The sequence below is a fragment of the Odocoileus virginianus genome, chromosome X, assembly GCF_023699985.2.
Source record: "Odocoileus virginianus isolate 20LAN1187 ecotype Illinois chromosome X, Ovbor_1.2, whole genome shotgun sequence".
Taxonomy (NCBI): domain Eukaryota; kingdom Metazoa; phylum Chordata; class Mammalia; order Artiodactyla; family Cervidae; genus Odocoileus; species Odocoileus virginianus.
This window is the reverse complement of record NC_069708.1, coordinates 37,133,142-37,153,575: the sequence shown is the minus strand read 5'-3', so window position 1 is coordinate 37,153,575 and position 20,434 is coordinate 37,133,142. Positions and strand designations below refer to the sequence as shown.

Genomic DNA, 20,434 nt, shown 5'->3' with positions numbered 1-20,434 from the left:
TTCTTTAAAATAAATCATATTCTGCTTGGCCCATAAGACAAATTGTAAAGAACTTAAAACAGTTGAAACAAGTACACTAAACTGGAAATCAATAACAACGATATCTGGAAAATACTTACATATTTTAAACAATAAATGGGAGAATCAGTATTTTGAACTGAATGATGATTAAAATACATCATGTCATCATAGTTTTGCTTTGCATTTGCCTGAAGCTTAATGATCTTTCAAATCTTTCAAATACCTGTTGGCCGTTTGTATGCCTTTTTCAGAGAAATATCTGTTTAAGCCCTTTGCTCACTTTTAATTGTATAATTAGTTATTTTTGCTATTGAGTTTTGGGAGTTCCTTACATATTTTGGAAATTAACCCTTACCAGATATATGGTTTCAAATATCTACTTTCATTCTGTTGGTTGTGTTTTCATTTACTTGATTGTTCTTTGCTAGGCAGAATTTTTTAGTATGATGTAATCCCACTTGTCTATGTTTGCTTTCGTTGCCTGTACTTTTGGTGATATAACCAAGAAGTCATTTCCAAGGCCAGTGTCCAGAAACATTTTTGCTGTGTTTTCTTCTAGGACTTTTACAGTTTCAGGTCTTGTGTTTAAGTTTTTTTTTTGTTTGTTTTAGTTGATTTCTGTGTGTGTTTATGGTATTAAACCTGTTAGAATGCCTATTATTAAACAACCAAAAGATAAAAAGTATTGGCAATGCTGTGGAGAAATTGGAACCCTTGTACATTGTTGGTGGGATGTTGATTAATGTTCAGCAGCTATGGCAAACAATATGGAGATTCCTGAAAAAGAATAAAAATAGAATTACCATATGATTTAGCAATCCCACATCTGGGTATATAGTCATCTTTTTGTTTCCATGGATTTGGAACCCAGGGATAGGTTGATATAGAGAGTCAATTATAATGGATTTGAGCATCCTTGGATTTTGTTGGGGTTCCCGGAACCAATCTCCTGCAGGTAGCAAGGGGCAACTATATTCAAAAGTATTAGAATCAGGATCTTGAAGAGATAGCTGCACAACCATATTTATTGCAGCACTAGTCAAAATAGACACAATATGGAAATAACCAAGTGTCTATCAACAGATGAATAAATAAAATGTAATATATACATACAATGGGATGTTATTCAGTCAAAGAGAAGGAAATTTTGCCATTTGCAACAACGTGAATGAACCTGAAGGACATTAAAGTGAAACAAGCTAGTCACAGAACAAATGCTGCATGATTCCACTTAAGTGAAGCGTCTAAAAGAGCCAGAAGGCGAGAATGCAATGGTGGTTGCCAGGAATGGAGGGTGAAGGAAATGGGAAGTTGTTATTCAATGGGTAGTTAGTTTCAGTTATGCCAAATGAATAAATTATAGAGATCTGTTTTAGAACATTATACCTATTGTTTACAATACAGTATTGTATACCATGAACATGAATTTGAGCAAACTTCAGAAGATAGTAGAGGATAGAGGAGCCTGATGTGCTACAGTCCATGGGGTTGCAAAGAGTCAGACATGACTTAGTGATTGAACAACAATAACAATGTTGTCCACTAAAAAATTTGTTAACGGGGCAGGTCTCATGTTAAGTGTTCTTGTTACAGAACATATACACAATGAAACACAAGGAAACTCTGCGGGATGTTGGAAATGTTGACAACTTTGATTATGGTAAAGGTATCACTGGTTTTTGTTTAAGACTAAACTCATCAATTTGTAGACACTGAATATTGTGCAGCTTTTATACATCAGATACACCTCAGTAAGGTTGTTAAAAAATACAGCCTATCAAAATTTGTAGAATTCTGCCAAAGTACTACTTAGAAGTAAATTTATAGCATTAATTGCTCATAATTAGAAATGGAGAAAGGTCAAAGATCTATAATCTAAGTTCCCATCTTAAGAAACTAAAAAAAAAGAGAAAAAGAAAACAAAGAAGACCAAATTAATTCCAAATAAAACAGAAAGAAAGTAATGGTAAGAGCAGAAATCATTGTAAATGAAGACAGAAAAACAATAGACAAAAGTCAGTGAACTACAATATTGTAAAGTAATTAGCCTCCAACTAATAAAAATAAATGAAAAAAAATAATAAAGACTTAATGGTAAAAAAAAAAAAAATCCCTATTCCTCCTTGCTGCCCAACCCATGGTAACCTCTATTCTACTTTCTGACTCTATGAATTTGCCTATTCTGAATATTTCATATAAAGTGAAGTAATATAACAAAAAAAAGGTCAGTGAAATGAAAAGCTAATTATTTCAGAAGATTGATAAAGGTGATAAACCTCTTGTCAAACTGACCAAACAAAAGAAACAGATTTCCAGTATCAAGAAGAAGAGTACATCATAATATACCCTCAAAATACTAAACAGAGCATAAAAAAATAGTCTATAAGAAACTTTGCACCTTTAAATTCAGCAACTTAGATAAAATGACCAATTTTTTTTGAAAGACAGAAACTACCCAAACTCAATCAAGAAGAGCTAGAGAGTCTTAATAATATAGAAATGTAATGCATAGTTTAAAACTTTCCAACAAAGAAAGTTCCATGCACAGATGGCTTCATTGGTAGTTTCTAAAAAATATTTAAATGCAAATAATTCTATATAAACTCTTCTAGAACATGTAAGTAGAGAAGAAACACTTTCTAACTTATTACTATGTACCAAACCTAATACAATTGAAGAAAATAACAACTTTTAACAAAATATTAACAAATCAAAAAATATATAAAAGCAATACATCACCACCAAATGGGATTTATTCCAGGAACAGAAGAGTGGCTCAACATTTGAAAACCAATCAGAATAACTTACCATATCAAGAATGTAAAGAACAGAACAATATCTATACAATTATCTCAATAGATGCAGGAAAAAGTATTTGACAAAATGCAATATCCATTGATTATAATGATGATAGTAAGGTTGTTGTTGTTCAGTCACTCAATCGTGTCTGACACTTTGTGACGCCATGGACTGCAGCACACCAGGTTTCAATGTCCATCATCAAATACGAAATTTACTTGAACTCATGTCCATCAAGTCAGTGATGTCATCCAACCATCTCATGCTCTGTTGTCGCCTTCTCCTCCCGCCTTCAATCTTTCCCAGCATCAGAGTCTTTTCCGATAAGTCAGCTCTTCACATCAGGTGGTCAAAGTATTGGAGTTTCAGCTTCAGTAACAATTCTTCCAATGAATATTCAGGATTGATTTCCTTTAGGATGGACTGGTTGAATCTCCTTGCAGTCCAAGGGACTCTCAAAAGTCTTCTCCAACACCACAGTTCAAAAGCATCAATTCTTTGGTGCTCAGCTTTCTTTACAGTCCACCTCTCACATCCATACATGACTACTAGAAAACCATAGCTTTGAATAGATGGACTTTTGTTGACAAAGTTATGTCTCTGCTTTGTAATATGCTGTCTAGATTGGTCATAGCTTTTCTTCCAAGGAGCAAGTGTCTTTTAATTTCATGGCTGCAGTCACCATCTGCAGTGATTTTGGAGACCAAGAAAATAAAGTCTCTCACTGTTTCCATTGTTTTCCCATCTATTTGCCATGAAGTGATGGGACCAGATGCCATGGTCTTAGTTTTCTGAATGTTGAGTTTAAGCCAACTTTTTCACTCTCCTCTTTCACTTTCATCAAGAGGCTCTTTAGTTCTTCTTTGCTTTCTGCCTTAAAGGTGGTGTCATCTGCGTATCTGAGGTTATTGATAGTTCTCCCAGCAATCTTGATTCCATCTTATGCTTCATACAGCCTAGCATTTCGCATGATGTATTCTGCATAAATGTTAAATAAGCAGGGTGACAATATACAGCCTTGATGTACTCCTTTCCTGATTTGGAATGAGTCTGCTGTTCTATGCCCAGTTCTAATTGTTGCTTCTTGACCTGTATACATATTTCTCAGAAGGCAGGTCAGGTGGTTTGGCATTCTCATCTCTTTAAGTACTTTCCATGGTTTGTTTTGATCCTTACAGTCAAAGGCTTTGGCATTGTAAATAAAGCAGAAGTAGATGTTATTTCTGGAACTCTCGTGCTTTTTCAATGATCCAATGGATGTTGGCAATTTGATCTTTGATTCCTCTGCCTTTTCTAAAACCAGCTTGAACATCTGGAAGTTTACGGTTCACCTACTGTTGAAGCCTAGCTTGGAGAATTTTGAGCATTACTTTACTAGCGTGTGAGATGAGTGCAAAAACAAGACCAGAAGCTGATTGTGGCTCAGATCATGAATGGTCTAGTTGTTATCCCTAGTTTCTTCTGTTTGAGTCTGAATTTGGCAATAAGGAGTTCATGAGCCACAGTCAGCTCCTGGTCTTGTTTTTGCTGACTGTATAGATCTTCTCCATCTTTGGCTGCAAAAAATATCAATCTGATTTTGGTATTGACCATCTGGTGATGTCCATGTGTAGAGTCTTGTGTTGTTGGAAGAGGGTGTTCGCTATGACCAGTGTGCTCGCTTGGCAGAACTCTGTGAAACTTTGCCCTGCTTTGTTTTGTTCTCCAAGTCCAAATTTGCCTGTTACTCCAGGTATCTCTTGACTTCCTACTTTTGCATTCCAGTCCCCTATAATGAAAAGGACATCTTTTTGGGGTGCTAGCTCTAGAAGGTCTTGTAGGTCTTCATAGAACCATTCAGCTTCAGTGTCTTCAGCATTACTGGTCGGGGCATAGACTTGGATTACTGTAATATTGAATGGTTTGCCTTGGAAATGAATGGAGATCATTCTGTCGTTTCTGAGATTGCATCCAAGTATTGCATTTGGGACTCTTTTGTTGACTGTGATGGCTACTCCATTTCTTCTAAGGGATTCTTGCCCACAGCAGTAGATATAATGGTCATCTGAGTTAAATTCACCCATTCCAGTCCATTTCTGTTCACCTTTTCCTAACATGCTGATGTTCACTCTTGCCATCACCTGTTTGGCCACTTCCAATTTGCCTTAATTCATGGACCTAACATTACAGGTTCCTATGCAATATTGTTCTTAACAGCATTGGACTTTACTTCCATTACCAATCACATCCACAACTGGGTGTTATTTTTGCTTTTGCTCTGTCTCTTTGTTCTTTCTCGAGTTATTTTCCACTCTGCTCCAGAAGCATATTGGGCATCTACCGACCTGGGGAGTTTATCTTTCAGTGTCCTATCTTTTTGCCTTTCATTTTCATTTAAACATTATACTCTAGGTCTTAGTCAGGCACAATGAGAAATAAAAGGCAAATGTATTGGTAAAGAAGAAATAAGTCTTTCTCTCTTTGTGAATGACATAATTGGTTAGCACAGACCAGACAATCAACAAAAAAGGCTTCTGAAACCAATAAATGAGTTTATAGAAGTCAATATACCAAAATCTATTGTATGTTGATATACTAGCAATGAACAATTGGAATTTTTTTAAAAAAGACTCCAGCTCTGTTGACGTATAATTCACAAATGAAAATTGTGTATGTGTAAGGTGTACAGTGTGATGGTTTGATATGTAAATGTAGTATGAAATGATTACTACAATCAGGATAATTCATATATCCATCAACTCACATTTTTCTATTTAGATCTCTCTCTCTCTTTTTTTTTTTTTTTGGTATAGTGAGAACACTTGAAATCTACTCAGCAAATTTCAATATACACTATGTCATTTTTAACTATAGTAACCATGATTTTAAAAATACCATTTATAATAGTCCCCCTAAGTCCCCCCCAAACACAAGAAATGCATAGGTATGTAATTTAAAGGACTATGTACTGACTCTGTATACTGAAAACTATAAAACTCTCAGGAAAGAAGTCAAACAAAATCTAAATAATTATAGAGAAATGTATTCATGATTTAGGAGACATACTAGTTGCCCCTACACTGATTTATAGATTCAATCCAATCCCACCAGAAGTTTTGCAGGTACCAAGAATCTGATTCCAAAATTCATAAGAGGATGAAAAGAATGTTAGTAGCTAACTTGAGTTTTTTAAACCACAGTGTTGGAAGACTTACACTTCCTGATTCAAGACTTACTATAAATCTATAGTAGTTAAGACAATGTTGTTTTGATTAAGGAATTAACACTTTGATCAATGGAACAGTAAAGAGTGACCAGCAAGAGAGGCATGCTTATGTGGTTAAATGACTTTTTACACAGATGAAAAAGCAGTTCAGTAAATTATTTTTCAATTAGTGACACTGGAACAATTGTATATCACAATGCTAAATAAATAAATAAAACTTTGATCTGTACGTCACACCATATACAAAAATCAACTCCAGATGGATCCTAAACCTAAATGTGAAATGCAAAAATATAAAGCGACTAAAAGAAAACACAGGAAAAGTTTTTGTGACCTTGTGTTAGATAGAGATTTCTTAGATATGACACTAAAAGCACAGTCCATAATATGAAAGAGCAGTGATAAATTGGACTCCATTAAAATTAAAAACTGTTCTGTAAAATACAGTTATTAAAGTAAGACAAGCTACAAATGAGGAAAAATTTATTTGCAAGTAATATTTCTCATAAAGGACTTATAGGCAGGATATGTAATGAACCCTGCAAGTTCAACAAGAAGAAACAACCAACCCAATTTAAAAACTTGCAAAATATTTGGAGACTTCTACAGAGAAGATGTGAATGACAAATAATCATATTAAAAGATGCTCAATATCATTAGTTACTAGGGAAATACAAATTAAAGCTACAATAATACCATACAATTACACAACTATTAAAATGATTTTTTAAAAAAAATCTGATAATAATAAATATAGTACAGAATTGAAAGAATTGAAAGTTTCATAGAATGTTGGTACAAAAGCAAATTTGTACAGCAACTTTTGAAAATGGTTCAGCAGTTTTCTATAAAGTAAAGCATACATTTGCTGAGTGACCAGCAATCATAATCCTAGGTATTTACTCAAGAGAAAAGGAAACATATTTGGAGACAGAAACCTGAACACAAATGTTGTTTTTTTTTTTTCACAAATGTTTTTAATAGTTTTATTCATAATAGCCACATGTCCTTCAATGAATGAATAGATAAACTGTGTTATTCTTACCATGGAATTCTCCTCTGCAAGAAGAGAAGAAAACTATTGATAAAGACAATACAGATGAATCCCAAATACATTATGCAAAGTGCAAGAAGCTAGTCTCAGAAAAAATACATACTGTTTTCTGTCTATATGGCATTCTATAAAAGTGAAAATAATAGGAACAGTGTAGTAATTGTCAGGGTCTGGGTGGCTGGAGAGACTGATTACAAAGAAGAAACATAAGGGATTTTTTAGTGACAAAACTGTTTGTTGTTGTTGAAAGTCTTCAGTTCGGTTCAGTTCAGTCACTCAGTCATGTCTGACTCTTTGCGACCCCATGGACTGCAACATGCCAGGCTTCCCTGTCCACCACCAACTCCTGGAGCTTGTTCAAAGTCATGTCCATTGAGTCGGTGATGCCATCCAGCCATCTCTTCCTCTGTTGTCCCCTTCTCCTGCTTTTAGTCTTTCTCAGCATCAGGACCTTTTCCAATAAGTGAGCTCTTTGCATAAGGTGGCCAAAGTATTGGCACTTGAGCTTCAGCATCAGTCCTTCCAATGAATATTCAAGACTCATTTCCTTTAGGATTGACTGGTTTGATCTCCTTGCAGTCCAAGGGACTCTTAAGAGTCTTCTCCAGCACCACAGTTCAAAGGAATCAATTCTTCATCACTATACTTTCTTTGTGATCCAACTCTCACATCCATACATGACTACTGGAAAAATCATAGTTTTGACTAGACAGACCATTGTTGGCAAAGTAATACCTCAGCTTTGTAATATGCTGTCTAGATTGGTCATAGCTTTTCTTCCAAAGAGCAAGCATCTTTTAATTACATTATTTCAGTCACCATCTGCAGTGATTTGGAGCCCAAGAAAATAAAGTCTCTCATTGTTTCCATTATTTCCCCATCTATTTGCCAAGAAGTGATAGGACTGGATGCCATGATCTTCATTTTCAGAATGTTGAGTTTTGAGCCAGGTTTTTCACTCTCCTTTTTCACTTTCATCAAGAGGCTCTTTAATTTCTATTCACTTTCTGCCGTAAGGGTGGTGTCATTTGTGTATCTGAGGTTATTAATATATCTCCTGGCAATCTTGATTTCAGTTTGTGCTTCATCCAGCCTGGGATTTCACATGATGTACTCTGCATATAAGTTAAATAAGCAGGTTGACAATATACAACCCTGACATACTCCTTTCCCAATCTGACACCAGTCTGCTCTTCCATGTCTGGTTCTAACTGTTGCTTCTTGACCTGCATACAGATTTCTCAGGAAGCAGGTAAGGTGGCCTGGTATTAATATCTCTTTCAGAATTTTCCAGTTTGTTGTGATCCACACAAAGGCTTTAGCATAGTCAGTGAAGCTGAAATAGATGTTTGTTTCTGGAATCCTCTTGCTTTTTCTATGATCCAATGGATGTTGGCAATTGGCTCTTTGATTCCTCTGCCTTTTCTAAATCCAGTTTGAACATCTGGAAATTCACAGTTCACGTAATGTTGAAGCCTAGCTTGGGGAATTTTGAGTATTACTTTGCCAGTGTGTGAGTGCAACTGTACAATAGTTTGAGCATTCTTCGGCATTGCCTTTCTTTGGGGTTGGAATGACAACTGACCTTTTCCAGTCCTGTGGCCACTGCTGAGTTTTTCACATTTGCTGGAATATTTGTTGTAACACTATAACAGTGTCATCTTTTAGGATTTGAAATAGCTCAACTTGAATTCCATTGCCTCCACTAGCTTTGTTCGTAGTGATGCTTTCTAAGTTCCCCTTGACTTCACATTCCAGGATATCTGGCTCTCGGTGAGTGACCACACCATCATGGTTATCTGGGTCATTAAGATATTTTTTGTATAGTTCTTTTGTGTATTCTTGCCAACTCTCTTAACATCTTCTGCTTCTATTATGTCCACACCATTTCTGTCCTTCATTGTGCCCACCTTTGTATGAAATATTCCCTTGGTATCTCTAAGTTTCTTGTAGAGACCTCTAGTCTTTCCCATTCTATTTTTTCCCCTCTATTTCTTTGCATTGATCACTTAGGAAGGGTTTCTTATCTCTCCTTGCTATTCTTTGGAGCTCTGCATTCAGATGGATATATCTTTCCTCTTTTCCTTTGGCTTTTGCTTCTCTTCTTTTTTATTTGCAAGGCCTCTTCAAGCAACCAGTTTTCCTTTTTTGCATTTCTTTTTCTTGGGAATTGTTTGAAGGCTGCATTCAGGACAACAACTGACAGAACCAGATGTGGACCTGCTTGGCTCAAAATTGCAAAAGGTGTGCGACGAGGGTGTATGTTGTCACCCTGCTTATTTAACTTGATGCAAAATGCTGAATCACAAGCTGGAATCAAGATTGCTGGGAGAAATATAAAAAAATCACAGATATGCAGATGATACAACTTCATTGACAGAATGTGAAGAGGGAGTAAAGAGTATCTTGATAAGAATGAAAAAGCAGAGTGAAAGAGCTGGTCTGAAGCTCTACATTAAAAAACTTAAGACCATGGCATCCAGCCCCATCACTTCATGACGAATAAAAGGGGGGAAATTTGAAGCAGTGACAGACTCTATTTTCTTGGGCTCTAAAATCACTGAAGACTGTGACTGCAGCCGTGAAATTAAAAGATGCTTGCTCCTTGTAAGGAAAGCTATGACAAAATGAGACAGCATATTAATAAGTAGAAACATCACTTTGCTTACAAGGGTCTGTATAATCAATGCTATCATTTTTCCAGTAGTCATGTATTAATGCGATTGCTGGACCGTAAAGAAGGCTGAGTGTTGAAAAATTGATGCTTTGGAATTGTGCTGCTAGAAGAAAACTCTTGACAGTCCCTTTGATTGAAGGAAATCAAACCAGTCAATCCTGAAGGAAATCAAACCAGTCAATCCTAAAGGAAATCAACCCTGAATATTCATTGGAAGGACTGTTGCTGAAGCTGAATCTCCAGTTCTTTGGCCACCTGATGCATAGAGTTGACTCATTGGAAAAGACCCTGATTTTGGGAAAGATTGAGGGCAAGAGGAGAAGGGAGCAGCAGAGGATGAGACAGATAGCATCATCAACTCAATAGATAAAAAGCTGAGCAAACTCCAGGAAATAGTAGTGGACATAAGAGCTTGGTGTGCTACATCCCATGGGGTCTCAATCAATTGGATACAACTTTGTGACTGAACAAGAATTTTAAAAGTGAATAATAATAGTGAATTAAAAGGACAATGCTAACAGTTCTACTGGCCAAGATAAAGATATTCAAGTTATTATATTAGCCTAAAACTCAATCCTTTGTAAATAAATAAAAAAAAATAAAAGTTTTGACATTGGAAATAATGTCTTCTATTTGAGTTGTTGATGATTTTATAGATTCACTCCATTTTCAAAATCAGGTTTTTGAAGAATGAGCATTTATGAATTTTTTTTTTTGTATTTTTCAAATGGTTTAGCCCCTTAATACGTTGCAAATGTGCATTATTTGCTCAGTTGTGTCTGACTCTGTGTGACACCCTGGGCTGTAGCCTGCCAGTCAATTTCAATTCATGAAATTCTCCAGACAAGAATACTGTAGTGGGTAGCCATTCCATTCTCCAGGGAACCTTCCTGACTCTGGGATTGAAGTGGGGCCTCCTGCATTGCAGGCAGATTCTTTACAGTCTGAGCCACCAGGGAAGCCCACTTAATACAATTTTAGGGCATTATTAACACTGGTTTTAAGTATGATATTTGATATATAAAGAGTATTTCATAGGAATTTATCTGAAATATTCCAATGCGAAAATACAGCCTTAGCTATCTGGAACTCCTAAGGAGACAGTCATTCCTCAAAGTTGTATTTTTCAAGTACTTCCAAAGCAGTATATCTAAAATATTTCACCCATTGCTCTGTTTGGTTGCATAGAACATGCTAAACATAATTTAATCATTTCCCAGTGGCTCAGGGTCTTCATTAAAAAGCCAAATTCTAAAGCAGAGAGCAACCTAAGAAATTCCATATGACTATGATAGATAAACGGAAAGGCCTCATTATCCTAAAAATATATAAATATGTTACGACTCTAGCATGTTTTAGAATTTAAGAAAAATAGGAATTCCCTCACAGTCCAGTGGTTAAGACTTCACACTTCCACTGCAGGGTGTTTGGGTTCAATCCCTGGTCAGGTAACTAAGATTCTGGAAGCTGCAAGTCACAGACAAACAACAACAACAACAAAAGCACTAAGAAAGATGAGCTGACATATCTTAAATTATTTGCAACAGTCCAGATTGGTAAATAAACCAAGTCATATAATCCAGAATTTTACTGAGTAGGATATGGATGCTCATAGGAATTAATGATTTACCAAATAGTCTCCAGTGAAGCTAAAAAGTAAGGCACAGATTGTCTTATTACTTGTGGGCTGGCATATTTTCAGTGGTTGCTACAATGCAAAGAGTATTTATTAGACTCATGAGGTAAAGCTAAATGACTTGTTATTTTGATATTTAATCCCTTAATTCAGTTACCTTCCCTCACTCAACCCAGTGGGTCTCAATTTTCATGAATCCAATGGGTTATTTTATCTTCCACATAAATAACAACCCAACTTTTAGAATGAAAAAAATTTTCAACTCTTTTCCTGGTGTTTGTACAGATGGTTAAGAACTTCATGCATTCAATGACTTGCCTCTCCATCGGCCAAGATAATGAGGGCAGCTGGAGATAATAAGTTTTCTTGATTATAGGGTATATCTAGTTGAGCAGGTAAAGAATGAACTTTTTGAGAAAAAATTCATAAAATTCATAACAAAGTTCTAAAATATATAATATTATACACACTATGTGTGTGTGTGTGTGTGTGCAAAAGCTTAGCTAAAAAAATTTATAACATTTTGGTTTCATTTGACTGAAGTATGAATAGAATGCTAGATTTCTAATTTGCATTCACTCAAAACTTTGATATAGTTTCATTTATTCTGACATCTAGTATTACTGCTAAAATCTAGAAAGCTTATTATTTTAGTAATTTTAAAATATTTTTTCCATTTATTTTTATTAGTTGGAGGCTAATTACTTTACAATATTGTAGTGGTTTTTGTCATGCATTGACATGAATCAGCCATGGATTTACATGTATTCCCCTTCCCGATCCCCCCTCCCACCTCCCTCTCCACCCGATCCTTCTGGGTCTTCCCAATGTTTGAAGCATCTAATCCAGTTCTAAGAATATAAAGAAATACTATGTTGTAAAAAATCAAAGCAAAACAAAACAAAATTTACATGTTAAACAGTATTATTAGCTAGAGATTTTGTTCAAATTTCACAAAATTTTATGCTAGTATCCATTATTTGTTTTCATGCCTTATTCAAGATTCCTCATTGCATTTAGTTGCACTGAACAGTTTCAGCTGTATGGAACAAATTTTGATAAATGTTTTCTTTCTGGAATTGAGCTGCAGGAGCTGCTTGTATATTTTTGAGATTAAGTAAGTCAGTAAGAAAAACACCAATATATATTAATGCATATATATGGAATTTAGAAAGATAGTAACAATGACCCTATATATGAGACAGCAAAAGAGACACAGATGTAAAGAACAGACTTTTGGACTCTGTGGGAGAAGGTGAAGGTGGGATTATTTGAGAGAATAGCATTGAAACATGTATATTGTCATCTATGAAATAGATCACCCGTCCAGGTTCAATGCATGAGACAGGGTGCTCAGGGCTGGTGCACTGGGATGACCCAGTGCAGGAGTGGGATGGAGAGGGAGGTGGGAGGGTTTTCAGAATGGGGAACACATGTACACCTCTGGCTGATTCATGTCAATGTGTGGCAAAAAACACTACAATATTGGAAAGCAATTAGCCTCAAATTAAAATAAATAAATAAATTTAAAAAATAAATTTAAAAATTATTTTTCTTTTCATTTTTGTACTGTTATGGATATTTTCTAATTTTCTTTGTTATGACTTCTTAGATACACCCATCATTTAAAAGCAGACATTTAATTTCCAAATTCATGGGATTTTAAAAATATCTTTGACATTAATTTCTCATTTAAATGCTTTCTTCTCTGCAATCACCCTCTGTGTTTTTTCAGTCTTTCAACTTTATTGAGACTTTCAATGGCTAAGTCAAAGATCTCTCTTGGTAAATGTCACAATGCACTTGAAAATAGGGTCATTTCCTAATATCTTTTGATATTGATTTCTAACATAATTTCACAGTGATAAGAGAACAGATTCTATGATTTCAATACCTTTAGACCATAAAATTTTGCACCTTGTTTTGTGTCCTTGGATAAAGTCTAGTGTCTCCTGGTTTATACTCTATGGGAACTTGAATAGAATTTGTATCCTGCTGTTGTTTGAAAATTATATAAATCTTAATTATGTTGAATTGCTTCACTGTGCTTTTCCAGTCTACTATATTTTTCTACTTTTTTGTCTATTCATTCTATTAATTTTTTTATTCATTCTATTAATTTTTGAGAGTTTGATAGTGAAACTCCAACTAAAATTCTTAATTTATGTAATTAAAAAATCAATTGTAACATATAGTTGAACTATAACATATGTAATTTTGTTCTATATTTTCCTCATATCTCATTCAAAAGTACTTTACTACTTAATCCACACCAGATGAGATATTTCAGGTGTTTGAACTTCATCTCCTGACTGTAGCTAAACCGTTTAGGAAAAGGAGCCCAGAATTGCTCTGAAAACTGATATACATGATAGTAATATTGCTTTGATGAATATTGTCCCTACACTCTGGCCCAAACATTCTTGAAAATTTGGTCAGTTTGCAGATAAGAGATTTACATTTCCACATTGGCGTTCTCTTTGTAAAGTAGTTTGTTTCTGAATGTTCCTACCCTCTTCTACATGTGAATTTCTCTCATAAAATCTCTTAATATTATATAGGAAGACATTTGTATGGTCAAGAAAAAAAAAGCCATGTGTACAGATTGCACTGGATATCTATATGGCTATCTTTAATTTCTTTATGAAACTTTATTGTTCAACATATTTTTAAAAGGGAAGTTATTTTCCATGTCAGTGTACTTAGTTGTTTGCATACCCAGCATATTAGAATGATTTCTGTTTGGTTTGTTTTTGTTGCTGCTGTTTTCCTAATTTTGAAAGGATTCATTCCTTGGAAAGAAGGTTTTCTTTCTGTCAACTTCTAGGAATAACAGTTTTGGTGTGACAACTTTTAAAAGAAACCTGAAATTGCCTTTATCTAATTATGTGTTCCTCTTTATAAAATGTACTACCGGAATTCATCTTCTTTATGAAGAGCTTGGCTTGCCTCTTATTTGTGAGATTCACAGAGTTATTCCCATAATATTAAACATCTTGCCTATTAACAAGAAGAGTACTGTGTTTTTAAGAAAATTTCTCTTGCCTAATTATGATGTCAGTTGCAAGTACATGGTTTATTTTTAGGAAAATGTACATGATTTTTAATTTGGGTTTATATACTGTAGCTGTTAAAAATAATTATTTTGTTTAGTATTGTGTAAAGCAAACACATTTTCATAGTCACTAAACCTTCCTGGTTATTTTTAAGCTTTAAAGAGAGATTTTGACTTCTGTTTAAAATGAACCCCTTTATCCCAGAAAAAGAAAAAAATAAATGAAAGCACCTTTCTGTTCCAGAGCACAGCTACTATCTGTAAGACATATGCCAGATGCTTTGCTTGACAAAGAGCAGTGAGTTGACCATGTATGGCTACCTATCTCTGGCTTTACTAGCCATAAATACTTGTTTTGGTGAAAGAACTTGTGTTTTTTTTTTCCTTATGCACTGACACTATCCAGATAAAGGCTTTCTTCTTTTTTGTCTTTAAAGGTGATTTTTTTTCTGAACAAGTTCAATAAGTGTTCACATTATGCATAATTTTCAGTGAGAACATGTCTCCCTTTGGCACACAAATTATTGCCCATTACTGAAAATATTTCACTTAAAAAAAACTCACAACTTGAAAGCACTGAAGTTATTTAAAAAAAACAAAAACATGCAAATTCTACACATACCCATTTTTTATTCCAATTTTCAGAGTATCTTCTTTTATTTTTAGATGAATCTACGTTCTGTATTTACTGTAGAGCAACAAAGGATTTTACAGCGTTATTATGAAAATGGAATGACAAATCAAAGTAAAAATTGCTTTCAGCTCATATTACAGTGTGCACAGGAGACTAAGCTGGACTTCAGTGTAGTCAGGGTAAGTATTCAGGTCTTAAACTCTTGAATTTAATACTTTTTATTGCAAGGAATAATTGCTTAATATGAGAAAAACTATCAGGATATGAAGTCACTAACTTTATAAATAGCTTAATTTCCCTTGTATAAAATTACTATTTTTAATAAACACAATTCTTTAATATGTATTTTTCTCCAAATAGCTTGAAAGCACTAAAATTTTTCATTTTTAAAATATCTTTAAAAAAAATCCCAGTCCTTTCTACTTATAGGTACCTTTAGGATTAGTTGTTGATCTCATGCTTTGTTTATACCTAGAATTAATATAGATATAACCCTCCAAATTGATATCAGTAAAACATGCATTTACCAAGGGACTTTGCATATTTTCTTGATGCATTTAAATTTTTTCATCAGGCACTTATGACTTTAGTATTTATGTCTTTTTAGGAAAACATAGTCTTTTATAAATGCCACATCTTCTAAGTAAAATGTATGCATTTTAATGGGTTACAAGGTAAGGGACAGAAAATCCCTAGGGAAAAAAAATCCTTTTTTTACAATCATAGTTATTCAGCTATTAAAAATCAGAGCTGCTACACATTTGGGAAAGGCAGTGAGAAGGTGACAGAGAGGAGGCAAGAGATAAATGTAACAACTAGTCACAGATTTCATAGTGAGAATATAGGTCCTTTTATGGTTGTCTGAAAATGCTGGAAATCCTGCTGGTTTGAAAATTTAGGGATTCAAAGAGTAGCAACTTCCCCAACTTTGTCATTCATTAGGCTAATTTGGTAACAGAAAGGACTCTAAGTTTATTTTTCTGTTGAAGAAACATTCAAAGACCCCCAAAGATAAAAAACCTTGATAAGAATTCTTTGGAAAATCTATTTTTTTGACTGAAGGATATATTTACCTTCATATAGGGAATTTTGTCACTAATTCTAGTGGGGGGGGGGGCGCTGATATCCAGGCTATCTGTGCTGAGATCATACTCAGATTTGTGTAAGAACTAGAAATGTCTCCAACTGCTAGCTCTAAATTACCTATTTGCAATCCCTTTGGTAAATTTGAGAAAAAAAAAAAAACTAATTGCCTTAGGAAAAAATTTAAATATGTAATATTTCAAGCTGATGAGATTTCTATTTTATAAGTAAAAACTCATGGTTTTTTTTTTTTCCTGCAATAACTTCTTTCTTTTCTTATCTCTTATTTTACCATTATTTTAAAGTGAAAAGTCTTCTTAGGCAGCTACTTTGTGGACCTTTCATATTTCCAATTTTCAATTACAATCTTCCTGCTAATGACTTATTTGACTGTACTTGAGTATTGAGAGTGTTGAAATACAAAGGCTTATATTTATGCTCCAAATGGTGTGAAATCTATAATAAATAATGGAAATGAAAGAAAGGAACTTTCTAGAATGCAAGTTTGCATTCCATATAATTCCATATAATGCAAGTTATATGGAATTGTGTAAAATGGATTCATTCTCTCTGTTCTAGGAGAGTGTAAATTCTACAGAAATTCCATCTTCCTAATCTAAATTTCAGCACAACTTTGGTGGTTTTTTAGCCAGAGGAGAAGTGAGTTGTTTATAGACTCACTATTCCACAACCTCCCCTGCCTCTGATATTTTGATATAGGTCTACATATTCTACTTGAAGGAGATCTTCCCTTATTATTTTAGTATAGTACTTGTTGTGCTTTTACTCAAAAGAACTGAAATCTCACTGTACTAAGAACTTAATCCCAATGTGTAAAGAACTTAAAAGGCTAAAACACCTAGGATATATATATATATATATATGCTTTCTTGGTAGCTCAGCTGGTAAATAATTCGCCTACAATGCAGGAAACCCCAGTTCAATCCCTGGGTTGGGAAGATTCTCTGAAGAAGGGATAGGCTACCCACTTCAGTATGCTTGGGCTTCCTTGATAGCTCAGATGGTAAAGAATCTGCCTGCAGTACGGGAGACCTGGGTTTGATCCGTAGGTTGGGAAGATCCCCTGGAGGAGGACATGACAATGCACTCCAGTATTCTTGCCTGGAGAATCCCATGGACAGAGGAGCCTGGTGGGCTACAGTTCATGGGGGTTGCAAAGAGTCAGACATGACTGAGTGACTAAGCACAGTATATCTATATATCTATATATATTGTGGGGTAAAAGAACAGGAAAAAAAAAGAAGGAAGTATAGAAAAAGGAAAAGTTTGGAGACGTTGAATTTCTAAAAAGTTGACTGAAAAATAATTTTATGGACACTAAGGATAGGTTACCCAAGTTCATTACCTTTCTTTTTTTCTATGTAGTATCACTTTATTAGTTCCAAACCCCAAATGTTCATCATATCAATTTTGATTAACCCATTTTTTTTTTCCTCTCACCAATGAAACTTTTGGAATGAGAATCTTTTATACTCTATATGCATTGGTCAATTTTGGATCCTGTGGCTGAATGACTTTTAGTAAAATTTAATTCTGTTATTGGGAACCCTTAGGTAATGAAATCTCTTTATTTTCAACATTTTAATATAAAGTAATTCTTAACTATATACTTTCCTACTTTATTTGAATAGAAACTATTGAAAATAACTGAATCTTTACTTTTTGACTCAAGAGTTTTACTGTGGAAATCTATTACTATACTGTGCTATAAAATAATGATGCTTATAACATGGTAAGATATACGAGATGATTTTCTCCTTTACTAAAGAACCCCAGACATTTAACGATTTCTCACATCAGTTCTCTTATGATTTTCCTTTCTTCTTTTTAGCAAGTAATATTTAATGAAAATTCTTAGTTTTAGTGCTATCAAGGTGCTTTCAACAGCAATCACTATTACCAATGCCCCTCTTGTTTTGTTATTTCTGATTTACTATAGATTAGGATACCAGGTTTGGTAAAATTATGTGCAAAATAAGATTAAGTGTTTTAAGATCAAGGATTTTCCTTTCAGTAAAGTACATGGATCTTGTGACATCTGTATTGGCTGCATTCTGAACAAGTGAGATTGTTAGACAGCTGAGTTTCATATTCATTTGATATTCTATTGCATTTTGCTTTTCATGGGTACATGATATAAATATCTAGTAAACTATTTAAGTAATTACGTATGTGAACTATAAAACTATTAAAGTAAGCCATAAATTTGCAATGTAATAATATTGCTCTTAAAATTCTTGTGTTAAGATAGATACTATGATGGGAAAATGATAGGTTGTTTGTTTTCTTAGAAATCTTGCCCAGAGCTGCCCTCCAGATGTAGTAGATCTTGAGTTCAAATTTTATCAATTCACTATGCTTTCCCACTGAAAATTTTTTAATTTTAAAATTACAAAGCATCATGCTTCCTGTGCATATTCTTCTTATTTGAAAAGTCATAACACAGTGACTTATTTTGAGTATATGTAATATTCACCTTTTTGAACAATAAATTGAAATTATACTTATTCACAAACATTTCTTTTTAAATATTACTCGAGTATATACTTTAAAATCTTGTAATTTCCCCCCTACCTCCTTCTCTTGTGACATTTATATTCATTTGTCTCTCTGCTTGTAATCCTCACTTCTACTCTTTAGTAAACTACATAAAAGTGAGTTTTACATTCCCACAGCCTCTTGTGAAGCAAAATGGAGTGAGCACCTCTGTTTCTGGAACATATTATTAGATAAGTACTAATTATAAAATTAAAATGACCCACAGAAATGGCCAACTCCATTTCAGGAGTTTCTCACCATAGAGAAAGGATAATGTTCGTTGAGGTTAAAATTAAATTGATTTTGATTCCTTGCTCTGCCAGTAACTGGTCAGGAGATCCTTCTACAAGCTACTTAATATTTTTGATTCTCAGTTTCTTCATTTATAAAATTAGAAAAATTATGCCTAGCAAAGTAGTATATATATATATAAACACATAATGGAATTCAGTGTTAGCTTTTATTTATAGTTTTACAACGTCTGATGTTGTATACAATATAAAATATACGTTGAAAATTGGATGATTTGTGCAGTCTTCAAGAGTACATCCCATTAAATTAACCAAATACACCTAGCACCACGTTTGTGCAAGGCTAGGCCATTTAATGTTTTCACTTATTTATTTTTTGAAGTTCTTAAATAGATTAATGTATTTTAGTAGTTTATAAGATGATATGCATTTTAAAATAATTATAAATTTTAGTGATTGTTTTGTGGAGCATAATATTTATTGTACATTTTAAAAGGAAAAATGATTCAGTGTAATAATACAAAGATTGTTATAATACTTATATAAAAGTATGTATTTTGTAATCAAATCCTAAATGCCAACCACTGGTATTATTTTTATTGATTTTTCTGGTTATATCCATGGCTGATTCTTGTTGATGTTTGACAGAAAACAGCAAAATTATGTAAAGCAATTATCCTTCAATTGAAAAATAAATAAGGTGGCCAAAAAAAGAAAGAAAAAAGAAAGGCTAAAAGAAAACAAAAATAATATATATTCAGTGTATAAAATTCAGTAAGTAGATAAAAGCATAAAAAAGAAAATAGCTACCATAAATTAATGACAAACTGGAAAAGTTTTTGCAAATTGTGACAAAGTGCTGCCAACTCTAGTAGAAAATTGCTGTTATAAATCAATTAAAAATGACAAACACCCCAATATAAAAATTAAGGTTTTTTTTAACTGGTATAGGTAATGTTTAAGAAATTCAATGAAAGTAACCATAGAAACTAAAATCTAAACAGCAATTATATACCTTTTCTTAACTCCTGGGCTTATAGATACTACAGAAGGATAATGCAAAGTGTTGTTGAGGTGTGGGGAAACCAGTACTTTTATACATTGGAGGGTAAATTGAAAATGTCAAAAAGTCAAGCAATTTTCCTTCTAGGATGGCATTCTAATGGACCAATAGAACAATGATGCATGTACAATAGTGTATTTCAATATGGCTTATAATAGTGAATATTTTAAAAGTAATCTAAATTCCTAGCAATATTAAATTAAGCAAGTTATGATATATTCATAGAACAGAAGTTCTTGCTGCAGATTAATTGTCTGGATTTTGAGGAGAAAAGCAATAATACTATTCTATCAAAGTTTCTGGGGCTTCCCTGATAGCTCAGTTGTTAAAGAATCCGCCTGCAGTGCAGGAAACCTGGGTTTGATTCCTGGGTTGGGAAGATCCACTGGAGAAGGGA

The 20,434-nt window shown here is 33.9% G+C and overlaps 1 protein-coding gene across 4 annotated transcripts in view; it reads left to right on the top strand.

Moving 5' to 3' along the window:
• The window catches only part of HDX (highly divergent homeobox), a 206,092-nt gene that overhangs the window by 13,700 nt on the left and 171,958 nt on the right, over positions 1-20,434 (top strand). For 3 of the 4 annotated variants that reach the window (XM_070461781.1, XM_020880858.2, XM_020880857.2), the window contains exon 2: positions 15,114-15,260. The exons of the other annotated variant lie outside the window; for it this stretch is intronic. In XM_070461781.1, coding sequence (XP_070317882.1) covers positions 15,114-15,260 — 147 coding nt within the window. The remainder of the gene's footprint in view (positions 1-15,113; positions 15,261-20,434) is intronic. 4 annotated transcript variants of the gene reach the window in all.